The following is a 24,900-nucleotide window of genomic DNA, read 5'->3' as shown; positions in this document are numbered from 1 at the left end:
ATCTGTATCCATGCACCACAAGATCTCTATGTATACTCGTGTCTAAATTACATACAGATTTTATAAAAAGATATATTGATCACAAAAGAAAATCAAATTATCTCAGACAATAACTTCCTATTTGCATGTCAATATATAGTAATGATTTCATTGTAGCTGCTGGTATAACAGTGTAGATATGATTCTGTAGAAATTAGAGATGAGCGGGTTCGGTTCGTCGAGATCCGAACCCCCCCAAACTTCACCTATTTTACACGGGTACGAGGCAGTCTCGGATCTTCCGGCCTTGCTCGGTTAACCCGAACGCAGCCGAACGTCATCATCCCGCTGTCGGATTCTCGCGAGATTTGTATTCTATATAAAGAGCAGCGCGTCGCCGCCATTTTCACTCATGCATTGGAGATTGAACAGAGAGGACGTGGCTACGTTCTCTGCCTGCAAATCTCCATATCTGTGCTCAGTGTGCTGCAAATATCTGTGCTCAATGTGCTGCAAATATCTACGTTCTCTGCCTGAAAAGCTCCATATCTGTGCTCAGCGTGCTGCAAATATCTACGTTCTCTGCCTGAAAAGCTCCATATCTGTGCTCAGTGTGCTGCAAATATCTGTGCTCAGTGTGCTGCATTTTGGTGACCAACAGTATATAGTTGTACAGTACAGTAGGCCATTGCTGTATCTTGCAGCTCTGTGTCATTGCAAGTATCCGTTCCATATCTGTGCTGCATTTTTGTGAGCAGTATATATAGTAGTACAGTGCAGCATTTTGGTGACCAACAGTATATAGTTGTACAGTACAGTAGGCCATTGCTGTATCTTGCAGCTCTGTGTCACTGCAAGTAACCATTCCATATCTGTGCTGCATTTTTGTGAGCAGTATATATAGTAGTACAGTGCAGCATTTTGGTGACCAACAGTATAGTTGTACAGTACAGAAGGCCATTGCTATTGATATAATAATATTACTGGCATATAATTCCACACATTAAAAAATGGAAAACAAAAATGTGGAGGGTGAAATAGGGAAAGATCAAGATCCACTTCCACCTAGTACTGAAGCTGCTGCCACTAGTCATGGCAGAGACGATTCAATGCCATCAACGTCGTCTGCCAAGGCCGATGCCCAATGTCATAGTAGAGAGCATGTAAAATCCAAAAAACAAAAGTTCAGTAAAATGACCCAAAATCTAAATGAAAAGCGCCTGAGGAGAAGCGTAAACTTGCCAATATGCCATATACGACACGGAGTGGCAAAGAACGGCTGAGGCCCTGGCCTATGTTCATGGCTAGTGGTCCAGCTTTACATGAGGATGGAAGCACTCATCCTCCCGCTAGAAAACTGAAAAGAGTTAAGATGGCAAAAGCACAGCAAAGAACTGTGCGTTCTTCTAAATCACAAATCCCCAAGGAGAGTCTAATTGTGTTGGCGGTTGCGATGCCTGACCTTCCCAACACTGGACGGGAAGAGGTGGCGCCTTCCACCATTTGCACGCCCCCTGCAAGTACTGGAAGGAGCACCCACAGTCCAGTTCCTGATAGTCAAATTGAAGATGTCACTGTTGAAGTACACCAGGATGAGGATATGGGTGTTGCTGGCGCTGAGGAGGAAATTGACAAGGAGGGTTCTGATGGTGAGGTGGTTTGTTTAAGTCAGGCACCCAGGGAGACACCTGTTGTCCGTGGGATTAATATGGCCATTGACATGCCTGGTCAAATTACAAAAAAAAATCACCTCTTCGGTGTGGAATTATTTTAACAGAAATGCGGACAACAGGTGTCAAGCCGTGTGTTGCCTTTGTCAAGCTCTAATAAGTATGGGTAAGGACGTTAACCACCTAGGAACATCCTCCCTTATACGTCACCTGGAGCGCATTCATCAGAAGTCATTGACAAGTTCAAAAACTTTGGGTGACAGCGGAAGCTGTCCACTGACAACTAAATCCCTTCTTCCTCTTGTACCCAAGCGCCAGTGTCAATTTCCTCCTTAGACAGGAACGCCAATAGTCCTGCAGGCCATGTCACTGGCAAGTCTGACGAGTCCTCTCCTGCCTGGGATTCCTCCGATGGATCCTTGAGTGTACCGGCTACTGCTCCTGGCTCTGCTGTTGTTGCTGCTGGCAGTGGCAAACGCAGGATTTGCATGGGGGGGTTTCCAGAACTGGGCGGAGCCAATCACGGGGGTGGGGACTGAGGTGACCCAGTATATGCTGGGTCCGTAAAACTAGTGTGTCTGTGTGTGTGTGTGTGTGTGTGTATATATATATATATATATATATATATATAAATATATCTACACATATATATATATATATACACATATATCTACACACACATATATATATATATATATACATACACATACATACATATACACGGGTGGTCTTCAGTATGCCGGCGGTCGGGCTCCCGGCGACCAGCATACCGGCGCCGGGAGCCTGACCGCCGGCATACCGACACTTATTCTCCCTCGTGGGGGTCCACGACCCCCCTGGAGGGAGAATAGAATAGTGTGGCGCGCGTAGCGTGGAGAGCGCAGCGAGCCCACAAGGGGCTCATTTGCGCTCGCCACACTGTTGGTAAGCCGGCGGCCGGCCTCCCGGCGCCGGTATGCTGGTCGCCGGGAGGCCGGCCGCCGGGAGATGAACCCATATACACATATACATAGCATATTAAACATGCATACATATATATATATATATACACACACATACAGTACACATATATATACACATGTATATATATATATCATATGTGTGTGTGTGTATTTATATGTATGTATGTATGTATGTATGTATATACATGTGTATATATGTAGGCACATGGATATATATGTACTATAATTAAAATAAAGTAAACTTTTATCGCACTTGCAAGTGCCACCAGGAAGACAGCAGGCTGCAGAGGACGCTAGACAGTCATTAATAATACTCATGCAGCTAAAAAAAAAAAAAATTTTTTTTTTTTTTTAGTGGAGGGGGGTTTCTGGGTACTCGGAAACCCCCCCTGGGTGCGCCACTGACTGGGAGTCGATCGTCATCCCAGAGGGGAAGTCGGAAGACCACTTGTACTACTTCCAGTAAGCAATTGACTGTCCAACAGTCCTTTGCGAGGAAGATGAAATATCACAGCAGTCATCCTGCTGCAAAGCGGATAACTCAGGCCTTGGCAGCTGTGTTGGTGTTAGACGTGCGTCCGGTATCCGGCGTTAGTTCACAGGGACTTAGAGAATTTCTTGAGGTAGTGTGTACCCGGTACCAAATACCATCTAGGTTCCACTTCTCTAGGCAGGCGATACCGAGAATGTACACAGACGTCAGAAAAAGACTCACCTAAAAAATGCAGTTGTACCCAATGTGTTACGATTCCTGTACTCCAGACTGGAGAAGATCTTATGGCAGAGATCTGAGTACAGGAATGAAATACAGGTTGTGGGAGCTGGAGAGCCTAGTAACCCCTGGTGCCCTAACTCCGTTGTCTCGCCCGTGTTATCAGAAATCCCCTGCGAGACTATGGTTGCTTGAGCCCATGGCAGCCGCGTTCGAAGGGCGGATTATGTCTGCCCAACCCCGATGCCCCCGCAGGTCTTAATGGGAGACAAGGGGAAGTCCGAGACAGGGAGATAACAAGGGGCCCTCTGACTAAGCAACCAAGCCAGGGGTTACAAGCTAACTTAACTAAATCAAAAGGTATGTGCGGACTAGCCGCCAGGGAAAAGGACAACCAAGGATCCACGGATCCGATACTCCTATCCGGCACCGCTGGACACCAGAGTGGATCTTGTGGAAGCGGAATCCTCCGCAAAGCACCAGAACTCAAAATAAACACAATAATAAATAGTAGCGGACAAGCCGCAACACACGGCTGCGCCGCGACTCACGAACACCACCAGATGTTAAAGGTGCTCGGTCAGACTCCAGGAACAGATGGTAACTTCCGAGTACTGGATAACTGAGAACAGGAACAAACGAACAGACCGGGACTGGGAACTCTCTCTGCAGCAGAATCAGGCAAACAGGAAGCTATCACCGGCGTCTGTGAGGAGTCCTGGGAGTGCTTTTAACAGAGAGTCTTCCAATCAGCTGTTTGGAGGCTGATTGGATTAAATGCCATGCAGCTGACAAGCTGCATGGCCAGGGAAACAGATGAGTGATAATTACAACATGCCGTGCAGCTGCATGCTACACAGCCAGGAAACCAGTGATGATATAAACTTAGACCCAGCAACGGGGAACACGATCCGACAGTGGCGTCCCCGTTGCTAGGCGCCGGCCGCACTGACGAGCGGACCCTCGGCGCCTAACAGTACCCCCCCCTTGAGGAGGGGTCAAGGAACCCCTAAATCCGGGTTTCTGAGGAAATTCTTGAAAAAATGCCCTTTTGAGCCTTGGGGCATGAAGGTCCTCATCTAGGACCCACGACCTTTCCTCAGGACCATAACCTCTCCAATGCACCAAAAAATAAAGCCGACCCCGGGACAGCTTGGAATCGAGAACCTTCTCAACCACGAACTCCTGCTGACCCTGTACATTAACTGGTGATCTCCCCTGAGGTTTTTTACGAGGAAATCTGCTAGATGAAACATATGGTTTGAGCAAAGAGCAATGGAAGGTATTTCCGATTCGTAACGTTTTTGGTAGCTGTAACCGGAAAGCAACTGGATTGACTTTTTTGATAATGAGAAATGGTCCAATAAATCTAGGACCCAATCTGGCTGAGGTTTGTCGAAGTTTGATATTGCGAGTCGACAGCCACACCCTGTCTCCTACTCTAAAAGTGCACGGCCGCCGGAACCTGTCCGAAAAATCTTTTTCCTTGAAAGCTGCTTTTCTGAGAGCTATGTGCACTTTTTTCCAAATAAGTTTAAGATGAGAGGTCAGGGCCAGAGAGGAGACAGAGGAATGTTGGAAAAATGAATTAGCTCTGGGGTGGAAACCAAAAACTGCAAAAAATGGAGACACATTGGTAGAGGAATGACAGGCATTATTATAAGCAAACTCTGCCAATGGAAGAAACTCAGACCAGTCATTTTGGAGTTTGGCCGAGTACAAACGCAAATATTGTTTTAAGGATTGGTTCACTCGCTCAGTCTGTCCATTTGATTGTGGATGATAACCGGAGGTTAATGATAATTTCATTTTTAACGAAGCACAAAAAGACTTCCAAAACTGTGCAATGAATTGTGGACCCCTGTCAGAAACAATATCAGTGGGTAACCCATGGAGTCTGAAAACATGACGGAGGAACAAGACTGCCAATCCCTGGGCAGATGGCAATCGGGGAAGACCAATAAAATGAGCCATCTTACTAAAACGGTCCACTACCACCCATATGACTGTGCATCCAGCTGACAGAGGGAGATCCACCACAAAATCCATGGAGATATGCGACCATGGTCTAAGAGGAACATTCAATGGCATAAGTTGACCAATAGGCAAAGAACGGGGAACTTTATGCTGTGCACAGACCTGACACGAAAAAACAAACTCTTTAATGTCTTTAGAAAGACCAGGCCACCACACTGCGCGGGATACCAATTCAAAAGTTTTAGCGACTCCCAGATGCCCTGCAACTTTGCTATCATGAAATTCCTCCAAAACAGTTGCTCTCAAAAACTCAGGAACAAAAAGACGACCAGCAGGAGTATTTCCCGGAGCTTGATGTTGAAGCAGCTTCAATTGAGAAAAAACATCCTGTGTGAGACCTGCCTGAATGACTGAAGGCGGAAGTATGAGAGTAACAGGACTGTTGTCTTGAGCTGGAAGAAAACTGCGTGAGAGGGCATCTGCCTTGGTATTCTTGGAACCAGGTCTGAAGGTGATAATGAATTTGAAACGAGTGAAAAATAAAGCCCAACGAGCCTGTCGGGCATTCAGTCGCTTAGCTGATTCAATGTATTGAAGATTTTTGTGATCTGTCAAAACAGAAATGGTATGGGTCGCTCCTTCAAGCCAATGTCTCCACTCCTCAAAAGCCCATTTAATAGCCAGCAACTCCCGATTACCAACATCGTAGTTGGATTCAGCAGATGAGAATTTCCTGGACATAAAGGCACAAGGATGTAACTCAAGGGAATCTGGATCCTTCTGAGAAAGGATAGCCCCTACACCAACCTCCGAGGCATCTACCTCAACGATGAAAGGCAATTCTGGGTTGGGATGTCTAAGGACAGGGGCTGAGACAAAGGCTTGTTTCAAGGCCTGAAAAGATACTTTAGCTTCACATGACCAATTGGTAGGATCTGCTCCCTTCTTAGTGAGTGCCACAATGGGAGCAACTATGTCAGAGAAAGAGTGAATAAACCTTCTGTAGTAGTTCGCAAACCCTAAAAAGCGCTGAATTGCTTTTAAGTTGGTGGGTTGCGCCCAACTCAGGATGGCTTGGAGCTTCTTAGGTTCCATTCGGAATCCCCGAGGGGAAATAATGTACCCTAAAAAGGATACCTCCGTGACGTGAAATTCACACTTCTCCGGTTTGGCATACAAGTGATTTTCACGTAATTTCTTAAGTACCTGACGCACCTGGGTAACATGTTGTTCTATAGAGTCAGAAAAAATCAAAATGTCGTCTAAATAGACCACAACGAATCTTCCCAGAAACTCACGGAGCACATCATTAATGAGATCCTGAAAGACTGCCGGAGCGTTAGATAGGCCGAAAGGCATGACCAGATACTCATAGTGACCTGATTGAGTACTGAATGCCGTTTTCCACTCATCCCCCGATCTGATTCTAATGAGATTATATGCTCCTCTCAGGTCAATCTTGGAAAAAATAACAGCCGAACGTAGCTGATCAAAGAGGACAGAGATCAGAGGCAGAGGGTAAGTATTCTTTACTGAGATTTTATTCAGGGCTCGAAAGTCAATGCAGGGTCTGAGGGAACCATCCTTCTTCTCTACGAAGAAAAAACCTGCACTTAAAGGGGATTTAGATGGCCTGATAAACCCTTTCTCAAGACTTTCTTTCACATACTCATTCATGGCCACAGTTTCAGGACCAGACAATGCATATAACCTTCCTTTAGGCAACGTGGCACCAGGAATTAACTCAATGGTACAATCATAAGGCCTATGGGGAGGCAAAATATCCGCATTGCCCTTGGAAAACACATCCAAAAAATCTTGGTACTCTCCAGGAATATGTGCGGGCCTGGCAGCAGCTACTCGGATAGGAAGTGTAATACATTCTTTATCACAGATGGTACTCCATTGTAGAATCTCCCCAGACTGCCAATCTATGATGGGATTATGAAAGGCCAGCCAAGGGTGACCCAGAACCACAGGAACTGCTGGACAATGGGTAAGAAAAAACTCAATCTTTTCAGAATGTAGAGCTCCCACCGAGAGCAAAACAGGAGGTGTACATAGAGAAATAACCCCATTGGATAAGGGACTCCCATCTAAACCATGCATGGTGATACACCTACTTAAGGTTAACTGAGGAATACCTAAGGCCTTGGCCCATGTTAAGTCCATAAAGTTTCCTGCAGCTCCACTGTCCACAAAAGCAGAGACCGAGGAACAGAGGCTGTCATAAGAAACTTTAGCAGGAACCAATAGTGAATTATTTGAGGAGATGAGCTGTAGACCAAAGTGAACCCCCTCACTATTCACTTGGTCAGGAAGTTTCCCGACTTGTTTGGGCAACTACGGGCAAAATGTCCCTTACCTCCGCAGTACAAACACAGACCAGAATTTTGCCTCCTGGTTCTTTCTTCCGGAGACAATTTGGAGAGACCAATCTGCATAGGCTCCTCCATGTCTATCGGAACGGAAGAAACACAGGGAAAAGAAACTACAGATGCCCCTTTCTCAGTCCTCCGCTCTCTGAGCCGACGATCTATTTTAATAGAGAGCTCCATGAGTTTATCAAGGTTCTCAGGAGCGGGATACTGAAGGAGGCTGTCTTTTATAGATTCAGATAAGCCGAGGCGAAACTGACTGCGCAGGGCAGGATCATTCCAGCCACAGTCGTTCGACCAACGGCGAAACTCCGTACAATAATTCTCTGCAGGATTCCTACCCTGTCTTAGAGCACGCAACTGACTTTCTGCGGATGCCTCTCTATCAGGGTCGTCATACAATAGCCCTAAAGATTTCAAAAAAGCGTCTACAGACGATAAGGCCGGATCGTCTGTCTTTAAACCAAAAGCCCAGGTCTGAGGATCCCCCTGAAGCAGAGAAATTATAATTCCAACCCGCTGAGCCTCCGTACCTGAGGAAACTGGTCTTAAACGAAAATACAGTTTACAAGACTCTTTAAAATTAAAAAACTGTTTTCTATCCCCAGAAAAACGGTCAGGCAGATGCATTTTTGGTTCAGGGATGACCCTCGGGGAAGTCCGTAACAGATCTTCCTGTGAGCTCACCCGGAGGGACAGATCCTGAACCATCTGGGTAAGTTCCTGAATCTGACTAACCAAAAACTGGCCAGGATTTGGCCCAACACCGGTGGGATTCATGAGGCCGACAAAATTCTCCCTACTGGATAAGTGAAAAAATGAACTCCTGTAGAAATTTTTTCTTTTGTCTGGCCGGTGATAATGTTACGATTCCTGTACTCCAGACTGGAGAAGATCTTATGGCAGAGATCTGAGTACAGGAATGAAATACAGGTTGTGGGAGCTGGAGAGCCTAGTAACCCCTGGTGCCCTAACTCCGTTGTCTCGCCCGTGTTATCAGAAATCCCCTGCGAGACTATGGTTGCTTGAGCCCATGGCAGCCGCGTTCGAAGGGCGGATTATGTCTGCCCAACCCCGATGCCCCCGCAGGTCTTAATGGGAGACAAGGGGAAGTCCGAGACAGGGAGATAACAAGGGGCCCTCTGACTAAGCAACCAAGCCAGGGGTTACAAGCTAACTTAACTAAATCAAAAGGTATGTGCGGACTAGCCGCCAGTGAAAAGGACAACCAAGGATCCACGGATCCGATACTCCTATCCGGCACCGCTGGACACCAGAGTGGATCTTGTGGAAGCGGAATCCTCCGCAAAGCACCAGAACTCAAAATAAACACAATAATAAATAGTAGCGGACAAGCCGCAACACACGGCTGCGCCGCGACTCACGAACACCACCAGATGTTAAAGGTGCTCGGTCAGACTCCAGGAACAGATGGTAACTTCCGAGTACTGGATAACTGAGAACAGGAACAAACGAACAGACCGGGACTGGGAACTCTCTCTGCAGCAGAATCAGGCAAACAGGAAGCTATCACCGGCGTCTGTGAGGAGTCCTGGGAGTGCTTTTAACAGAGAGTCTTCCAATCAGCTGTTTGGAGGCTGATTGGATTAAATGCCATGCAGCTGACAAGCTGCATGGCCAGGGAAACAGATGAGTGATAATTACAACATGCCGTGCAGCTGCATGCTACACAGCCAGGAAACCAGTGATGATATAAACTTAGACCCAGCAACGGGGAACACGATCCGACAGTGGCGTCCCCGTTGCTAGGCGCCGGCCGCACTGATGAGCGGACCCTCGGCGCCTAACACAATGTCCACTTAACCACGGACATGTGATGTGGACAAGTGGAGCAGGGCAGACTCAGGACTATATGACTGTGACAGCCCACTGGGTAGATGTATTGCCTCCCGCAGCAAGAACAGCAGCGGCGGCACCAGTAGCAGCATCTCGCAAACGCCAACTCGTTCCTAGGCAGGCTACGCTTTGTATCACCGCTTTCCATAAGAGGCACACAGCTGACAACCTCTTACGGAAACTGAGGAACATCATCGCAGATTGGCTTACCCCAATTGGACTCTCCTGGGGATTTGTGGCATCGGACAACGCCACCAATATTGTGCGTGCATTACATGTGGGCAAATTCCAGCATGTCCCATGTTTTGCACATACATTGAATTTGGTGGTGCAGAATTTTTTTTAAAACGACAGGAGCGTGCAAGAGATGCTGTCGGTGGCCCGAAGAATTGCGGGCCACTTTCGGCATTCAGCCACCGCGTGCCGAAGACTGGAGCACCAGCAAACACTCCTGAACCTGCCCCGCCATCATCTGAAGCAAGAGGTGGTAACGAGGTGGAATTCAACCCTTTATATGTTTGAGAGGATGGAGGAGCAGCAAAAGGCCATTCAAGCCTATACATCTGCCTACGATATAGACAAAGGAGGGGGAATGCACCTGACTCAAGCGCAGTGGAGTAAGATTTCAACATTGTGCAACGTTCTCCAACCCTTTGAACTTGCCACACGTGAAGTCAGTTCAGACACTACCAGCCTGAGTCAGGTCATTCCCCTCATCAGGCTTTTGCAGAAGCAGCTGGAGACATTGAAGGAGGAGCTAAAACGGAGCAATTCCACTAGGCATGTAGGACTTGTGGATGGAGCCCTTCATTCGCTTAACCAGTATTCACGGGTGGTCAATCTGTTGAAATCAGAGCACTACATTTTGGCCACCGTGCTCGATCCTAGGTTTAAAGCCTACGTTGTATCTCTCTTTCCGGCAGACACAAGTCTGCAGATGTTCAAAGACCTGCTGGTGAGACATTTGTCAACTCAAGCGGAGCGTGACCCGTCAACAGCTCCTCCACATTCTCCCGCAACTGGGGCTGCGAGGAAAAGGCTAAGAATTCCGAGCCCACCCGCTGGCGGTGATGCAGGGCAGTCTGGAGCGAGTGCTGACATCTGGTCCGGACTGAAAGACCTGCCAACCATTACTGACATGTCGTCTACTGTCACTGCATATGATTCTGTCACCATTGAAATAATGGTGGAGGATTATATGAGTGACAGCATCCAAGTAGGCATGTCAGACAGTCCGTACGTATACTGGCAGGAAAAAGAGGAAATTTGGAGGCCCTTGCACCAACAGGCTTTATTTTACCTAAATTGCCCCTCCTCCAGTGTGTACCCTGAAAGAGTGTTTAGTGCAGCCGGTCACCTTGTCAGCGATCAGAGTACAAGGTTACTTCCACAAAATGTGGAGAAGATGATGTTCATAAAAATGAATTATAATCAATTCCTCCGTGGAGACATTCACCATCAATTGCCTCCAGAAAGTACACAGGGACCTGAGATGGTGGATTCCAGTGGGGATTAATAATCTGTGAGGAGGGGGATGTACACAGTGAAAGGGGTGAGGAATCGGAGGATGATGATGAGGTGGACATCTTGCCTCTGTAGAGCCAATTTGAGCAAGGAGAGATTGATTGCTTCTTTTTTTGGTGGGGGCCCAAACCAACCAGTCATTTCAGCCACAGTCAAGTGGCAGACACTGTGGCTGAAATGATGGGTTTGCATGTCCTGTTTGTACAACATAAGGGTGGGTGGGAGGTCCCAAGGACAATTCCATCTTGCACCTCTTTTTTTTATTATTTATCTTTGCATCATGTGATGTTTGGGGCCAATTTTTTAAAGTGCCATCCTGTCTGACACTGCAGTGCCACTCCTAGATGGGCCAGGTGTTTGTGCCGCCCACTTGGGTCGCTTAGCTTAGTCATCCAGCGACCTCGGTGCAAATTTTAAGACTAAAAATAATATTGTGAGGTTTTCAGAATAGACTGGAAATGAGTGGAAATTATGATTTTTGAGGTTAATAATACTATAGGATTAAAATTACCCCCAAATTCTATGATTTAAGCTGTTTTTGAGGGGTTTTTGGAAAAAAAACACCCGAATCCAAAACACACCCGAATCCGACAAAAAAATTTCAGGGAGGTTTTGCCAAAACGCGTCCGAATCCAAAACACGGCCGCGGAACCGAATCCAAAACCAAAACACAAAACCCGAAAAATTTCCGGTGCACATCTCTATTGACAGTTTGTATTACAAACTGTTTAATTCGCTGCACATTCTCAGGTCATGGATGACATCAGAACATAACATCTCACCTTGCTCAGGATCTCCAAGCGGTTTTTCTCTCTCTCATTGGTAGCAAGAAATACAATTTGCTGCATGAGGACTGGGGTGGGCGGAGTTGTGATGTCCAGGAAATATTTGAAGGCATGGAAGATGGTGCATGGAGGGATTCTCTCCTCCTCTGTCCAGTTACTAATTACACCTGTGCAGATTACACAACATAGCATAGTACTCAGCTTTCCTATAGCAGGCGGCCAACAAAAAAATGCTGCGGCTATTTTAATAAATATAATAAATATTTATTTGTGCTAAAATTGTATATGAATGGAAGAAAATATATTACATACTTTTTTTTTGACAATGTAATTACAAGTATGTACACAGAATGAGTTTGGAGTATTTTGTGAAATGTTGAAAAGTGTTACTATTGTATAATGAATATACTACATGTTTACATGATTGTTTAGTACATCTCCAATGGTTATAAATCTGCGCACGTGCAGATCAGTGGAGTGTTTCCAAAGCTGTTTGGGAGCAGCGACTGTGAGCGTTTTACAAAACGGGGATTTGTTGGCCCTGTTATGTAGTCATGCCGAGGCAACCGCCTTCTGCCGTGTGATACTCAGATTTCTGATGTTCTCGCAGAAGATCTGAGGCTGCATCTTCGAACACAGCAGCGAATCAGAGAACCACCAGGAGGTGTCTATTTACACAAGACGCCTCCTGCAGCATTATCATATTTTCTCACAACTGTGTCCAAACTAGACGCAGCTGCTGTGTGAATTCCATATACTTCTGATTCAGCCCCTGTGTCACTCAGTTGGAATACAGCCATGTAATGCCATTGGGAGCATTGCACTATGGAGCCTATTCATGCATCTGTGGAGATTTCTGGCCATTATGGTACAGAAGTCCAACTTGTTTGCTCACATGCAAATCTATGGCATGTGAGTGGAGACAAGCAAGATTTCATTGGCTGAATATCCCTTGATGCATTGAATTGCCTATTGACCTGTCGACATTTTGACCTTGTCAATATTTTAAATGTCGGTATTTTGACCATGTTGGGATTTTGACCTTGTCTGGATTTTAACCGTCGAGATTTTGATTGTAGGTAAATTGACCACATCCCGCCTTTTATAGTTATATTCTATAGGGGTTTCAAGTTCAGTATGTATTTAATGTACATAGTATGAGTCTGCTTGAAACACACTGAGCTGAGAAATGTAAGTATATGTGTATATATACATAAATAGGTTCATCTTACCTAAGGCAGTATTCCTCTCCTCCAAAATCTCCACTCTCACCAGCTGATTGACTGGAGGTGCATCTTCCAACCTTTCAATCAAGGCATTGACGAGATCATCATGGTTGCCAGGAAACACTCCCAAGTGGTCGCCTGGTTTGTACTTTAGCTCTTGGTGTCCATTGGTGTGAAGTCGAAGTAATATAGTGGAGCGACTACAGAAAAAAGGCTATTTTAGGCAACATAATCTTCAGTCATAGAGAGTGTGGATCATTGGGTCGGCCCTAAAAAGGTCGACAGTGTCTAGATGGACCCCAAAGGGTCGACGTGCAATAGGTCGACACAGGAAATATTGCCTTTTTTTAAAACTTTCTTGGGTGTCATTTACTCCGTAAAATCACCATGAATCCCAATTAGTGCACCGCATCCTCTCGCATGGCTGCTTCCGGCAAGGTGCCAAGCAGTAGTTACTAGTCCCAATCATAGTCCATGTGGATGGTAAAGTATGAAAAAGTTAAAATTGAAAAAAAATTGTAAAAAACTCACGTCGACCGTTTCCTGTGTCGACCATTGCCAATGTCGACCTTAACCATGCCGACCTAATGCATGTTGACCTTAGTGTACTCGACCTAACAACCACATACCAGTCAAGAAACCTTCAAACTGTCCTGTGGTCAGGAGTTATAGTATAACTTTAGGATGCCATTGCAAATTTTACTATGGTGCCCTGCACGGGTGTAGTATGGTATGCCGGCGTCTGGGCTCCCAGCGACCAGCATACCGGTGCCAGGAGCCCGTCCGCCGGCATACCGACAGCGTGGCGAGCGCGAATGAGCCCCTTGCGGGCACGGTGGCGCGCTACGTGCGCCACGTTATTTTATTCTCCCTACAGGGGAGTCGTGGACCCCCACGGGGAGAAAAAGTGTCAGTATGTCAGCTGTCGGGATTCCGGCGCCGGTATACTGTGCGCTGGGATCCCAACAGTCGGCATACTGAAGACCACCCCCCTGCACGTATTCCCCTGCTAAATTTAGCTTTACTACAGCTTAACATTGTGGAATACCTGGCTAATAAGTGGTCAGCAATGAAACTAATTCTACTACTAATATGACTGTTTTAAAACGGCAAAAGGAATACAGTAAATACTAATCAAGTCTACTGTAGTTTAGCTTTTATTATATTTTATTAATTTTTTATTTATTAAAAAAAAGAAAAGAAAAGAATCTGCAGCTCCTTATTGAATATACCCTTAAGAGCAGGGGTTAAAGTGAGCCGGAACGGGGCGTAACTGTGTTCCGTCAGTTCCACTTGGCCGCCTCCTCCGGCCCACCTAACCCGATGTGTGCCCAGCACCGCAGGGAGATGCTGGGCGCCCGCTGAGATTGTGTTACCAGCGGGCGCCTGGCTCACTCTCCACAGTGGAAGCCGGCGTCAGGAGCTCACTACTGAGCTCTGGCTCCTGGCTCCCAGCTCTGTCAGTGTGCGCTACGGGAGAGAAGTCATGACGTCTCTCCCATAGTGCAGAGGAGCGGATGCCGGAAAGACCACAGCGATCGGACACAGGAGCGGGGCTTGGTGAGTATTTTTTTTGCCATATGTGTGAGTGTATTAGCGGCGCTTCTACTGGGGGCAAACTACAAGGGGGCAAGCTACATGGGTGCTAACTACTGGGCGCAAACTACAGGAGGCTAAACTACTGGTCGCATAACTACAGGGGCTAAACTACTGGGGCATTACTACTGGGGGGCTAAACTATGGGGGGGGGCTAAACTATGGGGGGGGCTAAACTATTGGGGGCTAACTACATGGGGCAAACTACATGGGGGCTAAACTACAGGGGCTAAACTACTGGTAGCCTTACTACAGGGGGGCTAACTGCATGGGGGCAAACTACATGGGGGCTAAACTACAGGGGCTAAACTACTGGGGGGGCATAACTGCAGGGGCTATAACTACAGGGACTAAACTACAGGGGGCATTACCACTGGGGGCTAAACTACATGGGGCAAACTACATGAGGGCTAAATTACGGGGAGGCTAAACTACTTGGGGCATAACTACAGGGGCTAAACTACTGGGGGCATTACCACTGGGGGGCTAAACTAAAGGGGGGATAAATTACTGGGGTTATAAGTGCAGGGGCATTACCACTGATGGCTAAACTACTGGGGGCATAACTACTGGCGCTAAACTATAGGGCTAAACGACTGGGGGCATTACTACAGGCGTCATTACTACTGGGAGCAATACTACATAGAGGCGTTACCATTAAGGGCATTACTACTGGGGGCACTACTAATGAGGGCATTGTAAAGGGGGCACTTCATAAGGGGCATCACTCCTGGGGACATAAGGGGCACTACTACTGCGGGCATTGCATAAAGGGCACCACTACTATGGGCTCTATATAAGGGGCACTACCACTGTGGTCACTACCAGTACAGTGGACATTGCATAAGGGGCACTACTAATGTGGGCATTGTATAAGGGGTGCTACTGCTGTGGGCATTATGTGTATTATGGGGTGCTACTACTGTGGGCATTATGTGTATTAGGGGTGCTACTACTGTGGGCTTTGTGTATAAGGGGCACTAATGTGTCATAACATGAATAAGGGACACTACTATGTGGTGTAATGTGAATAAGATTGTGCTACTGCGTGGCATAATTTTAATTGGGGATACTATTGAGTGACCAGGCCCCTTTCTTTTTGAGACCATGCCCCTTTTGTGCACCCAATACCTTTATTACTTCTCTAGGACCACTTTAAGCACTGCTTAAGAGTTATGTAAAGTAGAGTAGAGAACATATGGGATATGGAAAGACAGCTATAGATAATTATAACCGAAGTTTAACTATTTACTGACTTAAGGGCTGATTCAGACCTGATTGGTCACAGCAGCGATCAGGTCTGAACTGCGCATGTGCGGCACTGGCGTATGGCAGATAGGCGACGGCTGGTGTAGCTCTGTGATCGCCTCTGCCTGATTGACAGGCAGAGGCGGTCGCTGGGCAGAAGGGGGCAGGCAGGCGGCATTTTGCCGTCATTTAGGGGGTGCGGTCTGGGCAATGCAGGCGTGCCTGGACCATTGGGGGGGCGGGCTGCAGCAGCTGCGTGACGTCACACGCATGTGCTGCAACCTGGGTAGCGAAGAGTAGCTCCCTGCCAGCGCGCAGGAGATGTGCTGGCTGATAGCTACTCCTGAAGTACATAAGCATTGCTGCTGGGCGATGCTTTTGTACTTGTGCGACGGGGCAGGGACTGACATGCGGGGCGGACTAGCTCTGTGCTGGGCATCCCCCCGCATGTCTGTGTGACTGATCGTAGATGTGCTAAATCTAGCACATCTACGATCAGGTCTGAATTAGCCCCTTAGTAATCAGATCTAATGTTTATTAAACATTATAGCAATATTATAAATAAGAACACTACAAATACAGTACTATACCTGGATTTAGTACTTTGAAGGTTCTGCCGGCACAACATTCGGGCACCATACACTTTCTTCCTGTGAATACTGTACAGAGCTGTTGAAATAGTTATTATAGACAAATTTATACATGTCACTGTGCTTACAAATAACATCAAAGTGTCCTATTTCTAGTTATACATATAGTAACTGATAATTACAGTATGTAGACATCTGTATGACAGTAGCCCAGTCATTTAGAAATTCTTTTTTTTATTTTTATCAATAACTTCACCTATTTCATATGTTAATCTTTAGTTAATGTATAGAAACGAAGAATGTAAAGTCAGCTCTCATCAGCATAACAGCTACAGTGCTTAGTTTTTTTTTTAATGTCCTCCTCAGGGCCACCATCAGGGAGGGACTGCGAGCCCGGTCAGGAGGGCCCGCTCCTGCATCCTACCCCATATAGAATAAATGGTGTGGGGTCCAGGGCCGCATAGCGTCTGACACTCGCCAGCGGCTGCCTGGTAGGTGCAACTTTTTTTTTATTGAGGCAAGGTGCTGTGATGTCATGAGGTCACGCATGCCGCACCGCTTTTACACTGTGTCTCTGCAGCCAGCAGAGACACAGGAGAAGGTAAGTGTCTGTGGGCTTCGGGGGCTGGATGCGGAGACCGGCTCGACACACAGAAGGAGGCCTGGTTGGATGCACAGAAGGGGGTATGGTTGCAGAGACAGAAGGGGGGATGGCTGGACACACAGAAGCTGGCAAGGCTGGATGCACAGAATGGGGCCTGGTTGGATGCACAGAAGGGGGCTGACTGGAAGCACAGAAGAACAGATGGATAGACACACAGAAGGGGGCTTGGCTGGACGCAAAGAAGTGTGAATAGCTGCAGACACAAAAGGGAGGCTGGCTGGAAGTATAGTATATAGAAGGTGGCCTGGCTGGATACACAGAAGGGGGATGGCTGCAGACACAGAAGGGGGCATGGATGGACACACAGAAGGGGGCCTGGCTGAACACACAGAAGCTGGCCAGGCTGGATGCACAGAATGGAGCCTGGCTGGATGCACAGTAGGGGGGCTGGCTAGACGCACAGAATGGCGGATGGCTAGACACACAGAAGGGGGCTTGGCTAGACGCACAGAAGTGTGGATGGTTGCAGACACAGAAGGGGGGCTGGCTGGAAGTATAGAAGGTGGCCTGGCTGGATACACAAAAGGGGGGATGGCTGCAGACACAGAAGGTGGGGCTGGCTGGAGAGACAGAATGGGGGCTGGCTGGAGAGACAGAAGGTGGCTGACTGGAGCTGGAAAGACACTGCATAAACACAGGGGGGTTTAAGGCTGAAAAAAACTGGGGTAAGTGGCCGGAGATTTCTTTCATCTGGAACATTACTAGCTCCCTTGCCCCCTCAGCTGTGCTGCTGTACAAGCGATGTCATGGGAGTGGGGGCACCACAGTCTATTTTGCTCCGGGGTGGGGGGCTGCCAATTTTGTCAGTCCTAGGCCCCACAATTTCTGATGACAGCCCTGGTCATCTTCACAGACACATCATTGTGACTAGGAAGAATACATGTGTACAGTGTCATTCTAGATCATGTACCTTGTGTGAGCTCTGGAGCCTCAGCCACAAAGCTGATCCGATACTTGCTCCTCTTCCAGCTGCGGTCATTGCTAATCAAAGAATTGTTTGCTTTCTCAATATTCACATCATCTCCTACACAGAATACATCACATGCAGCCTGTATACCACAGAAACCAAAAGGAACCTGTTAGTAGTGTTTTCACCATACAAAATAACTGATAAATGTAACATGTATCTTAATTATGTATTATACTGTGACCACCTACAAGGAGCACAAAAGCTCAGCATTTAATACTCTGCAGTAACGCTCTGCAACTCAACTCCTCCTAGGTTTTTGCCAAAGGGTCAAAGTGCAAAACAGCAAATGTTTGGGGAAAAGTGTGCACTGGGAGGAATTAGGACATTTGTGGAAGGGAATAGACTCACTGGTGCATGTATTTTTGCAGTGCAATGCAGAAACAAGATTTTTATGTCCAGAGCCAGATTACTGAAATGAAATAAAGGGATGGTGCGGTAGCATTTGTAGGCATGGTTAATTGGATGCAAACAATCGCACAGCAAAAGAAAACTTGGCAAAAGGACTCATGAAAGCTCCCACTGTGCTAGGGGAAACCAGGTCTTGTCTGGTACTTTTAGTACAATCTTGTACAGTTAAGGGCCTTACACACTGGCCATTTTCTACCAAGGTGCCCGACGAACCGGCAGCGGGAGTGAGGTGGGGTGCTGGGGGAGAGGGGGGGGTGACGAGGGGAGTGAAGTTTCTTTACTCCCTGACGTCACCCAGCGCCATAGCCCTGCAGGCTAATATGGACGATATTGTCCATATAGGCTTGCATGTATAAATGAGCCGGTACCAACGCTGAACGAGCGCAGGGCCATGCATCATTCATCATTAGTGCATACACACTGAACAATATGAACGATATCTCATTCATTAATGAACAATATTGTTCATATCGCTCAGTGTGATCGGTAAGTGTGTAGGGCCCTTTACACTTTGGAGCTTCTACAGTAACTTAGGGGGTCATTCTGAGTTGATCGCTCGCTACCAATTTTTGCAGCGCAGCGATCAGGTGAAAAAATTGCATTTCTGCGCATGCGTATGCCCAGCAATGCGCACGCGCGACGTACGGGTACAAAACCCTTTGTAGTTGTGCTCAGGTTCTAGCGAAGTTTTCAGTCCCACTGACGGCCGCTAGAAGATTGACAGGAAGGGGGCGTTTCTGGGTGTCAACTGACCGTTTTCAGGGAGTGTTTGCAAAAACACAGGCGTGTCTGAAAAAACGCAGGTGTGGCTAGGCGTGTGTATGACGTCAAATCCAGGCACGAATAGGCTGAAGTGATCGCAAGCGCTGAGTAGGTTCAGAGCTACTCAGAAACTGCACAAACTGTTTTTACAGAACTCGGCTGCACATACGTTCGCACTTCTGCTAAGCTAAAATACACTCCCCAGTGGGCGGCGGCATAGCGTTTGCACGGCTGCTAAAAACTGCTAGCGAGCGATCAACTCGGAATGACCCCCTTAGTCCAATGCCAAATACTGCTTTCAACACTCCAAAATGCCACATAAAATGTGTTTATAACCACTGGATCATTTCTAGATGTGTGTAGTATTATTAGTTATATACAGTATCATCATTATTAATTGCTGCAAAATGTAAAATGGACACAATGATATAGACATATTAGCCCCATTCCTTCTATAAACTCTTCATAAACAGTTCCACATTAAAAAATTGTAACTAAAATCATAGATTATTAAAAGTATAAATGATGATGATCAAAAATGTCATTTGTAATTTGTAAATGTTGTATCTAAGGTAAGCCCTGAATTTGGGTACAAATATATATTTGTTATTTTATGTGAAACTACAGTATCTTATTTCATATTTATGATTTTTATTATCATGAAATAAAAAGTGATGGGGATCAACCCTCATTCTTTTACTATGATGAGTAAACATATGAGTAGAATCTACAGACACTGATTTATAATTCAGGCAGGCTCACAGCGGATTGCCAGGAAGCTACAAATGTCTGCTCAATGTCACGTTAAGTCTTTTTTTCCCACATGAAGGAACGGTATGCTGCCTGTGGGCTCTCCTCTGCTGATCATGATTTATCGGGCATGTAATCTTCTAGCAAGGAAGATTACATGCCCGATATTTAAAAGGGCAATGCTTTTACATGGAGAAATGGCTAGTAAAAGCATTGCCCTTTTAAATTTTGGGCATGAACACAATCTGAAGCTCTGGACTTCAGAACATATCCTTAGTCTCTAAGGGCGACGTACTTAGCAGTGATAAAAGTGGAGAAGTGAGCCAGTGGAGAAGCTGCCCATGGCAACCAATCAGCTGTTTTGTATATTTTTATAGTATGCAAATTTTAAATGTTACGTCAATGTTTATTGGTTGCCATGGGCAGCTTATCCACTGGCTCACTTATCCACTTTTATCACTGCTTAGTACATGTCCCCCTAAGTCTGTATCCCTATTCAGGGTGTAATACAAAAGTGTTGAAATTTGGGAACTGCAAAGCAGGTCCAACCAGTGTCGGACTGGAGTATGAAGGGCCCACCGGGGGTATGCAGTGGTAGGGCCCATGATTAGAGGTGTGGCCAGCCTCCAAAGGGGGTGTGGCCAGCCACCACAGAGGTTTGGCTAACCATTATAGAGAACCTGCTCTGGGCTCCTTGATAATTTATATAGTAATGCTAGTGCATGCATGATAATGTGCCATATTAATGACAGCAATGTACTGTAGAGAATACATCATAATCCTCTGTACCTCTATAAGGTAACATATGTATAATATATAATTCAAGTGCACAGTCTAGAACCTGATCCCTAGAGGAGGAGGGTCCCCCAGGCAGTGGGGCCTGCCGGTGGTTTCCCCTGTACCCCTGTGGGCCAGTCCGAGCCTGGGTCCAACCCTCTGGAGGTCCCCATATGCTCCAGAGAGCATGCATTGTAACCAGAGAGCATGCATTGTAAATCTCTGTTCAGTTCTGGAACTGAAATCTCGCATGGTCCTACACTGTGCAGTTGGCAGTCACTGCTCATGCATGGAACTGCAAAGAGGAGACTGGCATCATTGGACTCCTCCCACCCCCAGGTCCCATCATCTGTGACAGCTATAGGGGTCTATTCATGAAGCAGTGAAAATAGAGAAGTGAGCCAGTGGAGAAGTTGCCCATGGCAACCAATTAGCTACTACGTATAATTGTGTAGAATGCACTTGACAAATGTTACTTAACAGCTGATTGCAGGGCCGTAACTAGGTGTGTGTGGAGGGTTACACCGCACATAGCACTGCAGGCAGGGGGGCGCTGTTGGGGGCACTTGTGAATAATCTATTTTCATTACTTTCACTTGCAGCTTTCCCCCTTTTTGAAGCCAAGCATCTCCTGACCGCTGCTGTCTCCTACCCTGACCCCTTTTGTCACTTATACCTATACAACATTCATAAACTCAACTTGAGATTTCTTTGTTATTCAGTCACTCTGTCCTTTATTTATTTTATGCAGGATCAAATAGCTCAATGAGTAGGGTGTTTGATTAGAATTCAAAAGGTTATAGGATTGAATCATGAGTATGGTAGTATATGAATATAAATGTGTTATTTAATAAGGCGTACTGTAACTAAATAACAACGAGCTCTCAAGTTACGTGCATGAATGTGGTATAAAGAGGATTTGAATCCCAATCCATTTTCTTGTAGTGGTCTACAAATGTGTATGTGTTGTAATTATTTTTATATATATATATATATATATATATATATATATATATATATATATATATATATAAAGTGGGAAGGGGCATCATAGCATGGGCTTTCTCTGGAATCAATCTTGGCATGCCCCTTCCCCAAGAGGCATGCACCTTATGTCCCTAATGAAAAAAATGGGAGGAGAGGGGGTGCCAATGGTCTCTCTGGCACAGGGGACCAAAAAGTCTAGTTACGGTTTCGGCTGATTGGTTGCCATGGGCAACTTCTTCACTGGCTCACTTCTACACTCTTTTCACCGCTTCATGAATAAACACCATCATTCCAATATAGCTTCTCCGGTGGCCATACCTCGTAAAAGACATTTGATGTATTAGGGTTTTATTAACCGCTGAAGAATTCCTCAGGCCCGCACATAGCTTATTTTATCACTTTCTCAACCAATAATTTATTTGTGCAATACTACCTGGGTTCCAGCCTGGGGGAGAAGCTACCACAGCAAAAATAATTTATCAGTGGTAGTGCAGCTTTAGGAGAAGTGTGGCCATGGGACTAAACTAAGTCCACACTAGGATTGTTCAGGACTAGTAAAGAAAATAAAAAATAAATGTTACCTTAAACACTTTTTTAGCCCAAGTTCTGAAAGATTCCTCTTGTCCACACAGTTCATCTCCCTCTCCCATTTTCATTATTCGTTCTCCCCCCATCTCTTCCAGCAAGGTGTCCACAGCTCGGGCAAAGGCACAGAAGTGAGGGTAAGCTCGAGAGCCAAGTCCAAAGACTGAGAATCTACAGTAGAATAAGCAATACAACTAATAAGAAAAAATACTACAAAAATCCAAATATCAACAAAAGAATATGTGCCACATTATCATGCAAGGCAGCACATATACACAATGGGACTCATTTAGAGGTGGATGTACTGTACACACATTTTTCTAAAATATAGGCCCAGGTTTATCATGTCTTGGAGAGTGATAAATAGCATGGTGATAAAGTACCAACCAATCATCTCCTAACTGTCATTTTTCAAACACAGCCTTTAACAAGGCAGTTAGCAGCTGATTGGTTGGTACTTTATCACCGTGCAATTTATCACTCTCCAAGGCTTGATAAATCTGGGCCATAGATTTTTATATATCCTAGATTTGCGTCACCTTACACCTTGTCAGGAGAAACAGGGATTGACAAGGGCAGACACGCAAAAGCTCAATACAGTAAGGCTGTGCTCTCAAAACTTCCACATAATAACACGTGGTTGCATACCCAGGATATGCTTTTAGGGCGTGTCTCTCTTGCTGGCACCCAGCTCAGTCATGATGGTAAAAAACAGATTACACTATATGGCTCATTTATCAACGACTGATAAAATGCGTTGTGAATGATAAAACTCGCTGCATATGATAAATGGTGCTCCAGACAATCTGCTCCCAACTGTTATGTGTTTGAACAATTAGAGTTGGGAGCTAATTGGCTGGAGCATCATTTATCATATCTTATGCAACAAATTTTATTACAACAAGTTTTATCACACGTTGATAAATGTGCTACATATATTTTTACACAAAAAAGGACAGTCTTCAAACTACTTGACATAATGTTAGTATATAAAATAAGTATATTCAATACACTAGATTGTGGCAAGTAGGTTATAGGCTGTACCTTTCTACCAGCCTGCTGCCTTGCAGTGGATCATGTGCAGCAGATTCTGCGTGCAGAGCACACGGGGAAGAAGAAAATGCCTGAGGTGGAGAAGCGTGGTAAAATGGATTACTGTAGCATACTGTAGTTTAAACTGGGTGCACTGCAGCATAATGGGGCTAATTCAGATGTGGTTGGAGTTTCTATACTTTACTAAAGTGATAGCACTGTATGGTGATGCAGCAAAAGGCATCTATTACAAGTAGACATCTTCTGCTGCAGTAGTGATCTGACCTGCATTCTAATATGCAGGCATCGGATCATTCACTCACAATTGAGCAGCTTGCGGCACCCATAGGGACGCTTAAGCTGCCTGTTGCAGAGGCCAGGAAATCTCTGTGCTACCATAGAAATCCCTGGCCTCTTCCCTCCCCCTAAATGGCGACAACATACCTCCGTTTTGGAAAACAGAGGTAGTCGCCGTCCCCTCCCCCAAAAGGGCCACAGAATGTCAATCCCTGTCAGTCTGATGCTGTCCTGCATCCTATGTTGCATGACCCATTCACACACGTTCAGAATGGGTCCTGTACATGCAGAAAGTACCGATAGTCAGTACTTTGCGATGTGGCACTCCGTCCACATCTGAATAACCCCCAATGTGAGCAGGGGCAGTGTGGCACAGTCTGAGCTGGTGGCACTGTGTTGCATAATGTGAACTGAAGGCCCTGCAATGTGACATAATAAGAACTGGGGTCACTACAATGGTCCATATAGTGAGCTACTATGAAGCATAAAATTACCTACGGCTATGAGCCATAAAATAAACAATGGCACTACTATGGATTACAAATTGAGCTAGAGAAATGCTATGGGGCAGACAATGAACTAGGCACTACTATAGGCCAAAAAATTAACTACTATTATAGTTCATAAAATGTACTAGGGAACTACTATGGAGCATAAAACGGACTAGGGAAATACTGCGGGGAATACATGAACTAGGGAACTACTATGGAGCATAACATGAACTAGGGAAATACTGTGGGTCATACAATGAACTAGAACACTACAGTACTAGGGAGCATAAAATGATCTAGGAAAAAATACTATAAGGAATACAATGATTAAGGGCGCTACTATGGAGCATAAAATGAATTAGGGAAATACTGTGGGGAATACAATGAACTAGAACACTCTAGTACTATGGAGCATAAAATGAACTAGGAGAAAATACTATAGGGAATACAATGAACAATGGCACTACTATGAAGTATAAAATGAGGTGTCTCTCTGGAAGCTTTGGTGGTCGGTTTGAAATGTTGCTATGGGCCCCAAGAGTTCTAGTTACTCTTCTGTTATGTGTGAGGAAATACTACTATCTTGAGATATCTTCCACATAACATTGTAGCCCAATGTTTCCTTATAATTTTCCACTTGTTAGTATTAAAAACAGGGCCAATTTGCTGGTTA

General features: G+C 45.8%; 1 protein-coding gene across 5 annotated transcripts in view; it reads right to left on the bottom strand.

Annotated features, from left to right (window-relative positions):
• Nucleotides 1–24,900, bottom strand: part of NOS1 (nitric oxide synthase 1) — a 460,601-nt gene that overhangs the window by 20,898 nt on the left and 414,803 nt on the right. For all 5 annotated transcript variants that reach the window (XM_063964335.1, XM_063964332.1, XM_063964336.1 and 2 more), the window contains exons 18-22: nt 22,404–22,578; nt 18,079–18,217; nt 16,505–16,583; nt 13,077–13,270; nt 11,842–12,011 (exon numbers count right to left, since the gene is read on the bottom strand). In XM_063964335.1, the coding sequence (XP_063820405.1) occupies nt 11,842–12,011; nt 13,077–13,270; nt 16,505–16,583; nt 18,079–18,217; nt 22,404–22,578 (757 nt within the window). The remainder of the gene's footprint in view (nt 1–11,841; nt 12,012–13,076; nt 13,271–16,504; nt 16,584–18,078; nt 18,218–22,403; nt 22,579–24,900) is intronic.

The sequence above is a fragment of the Pseudophryne corroboree genome, chromosome 1, assembly GCF_028390025.1.
Source record: "Pseudophryne corroboree isolate aPseCor3 chromosome 1, aPseCor3.hap2, whole genome shotgun sequence".
In the NCBI taxonomy this organism is placed as follows: Eukaryota; Metazoa; Chordata; class Amphibia; order Anura; family Myobatrachidae; genus Pseudophryne; species Pseudophryne corroboree.
This window is presented reverse-complemented; position numbering and strand designations above follow the sequence as displayed.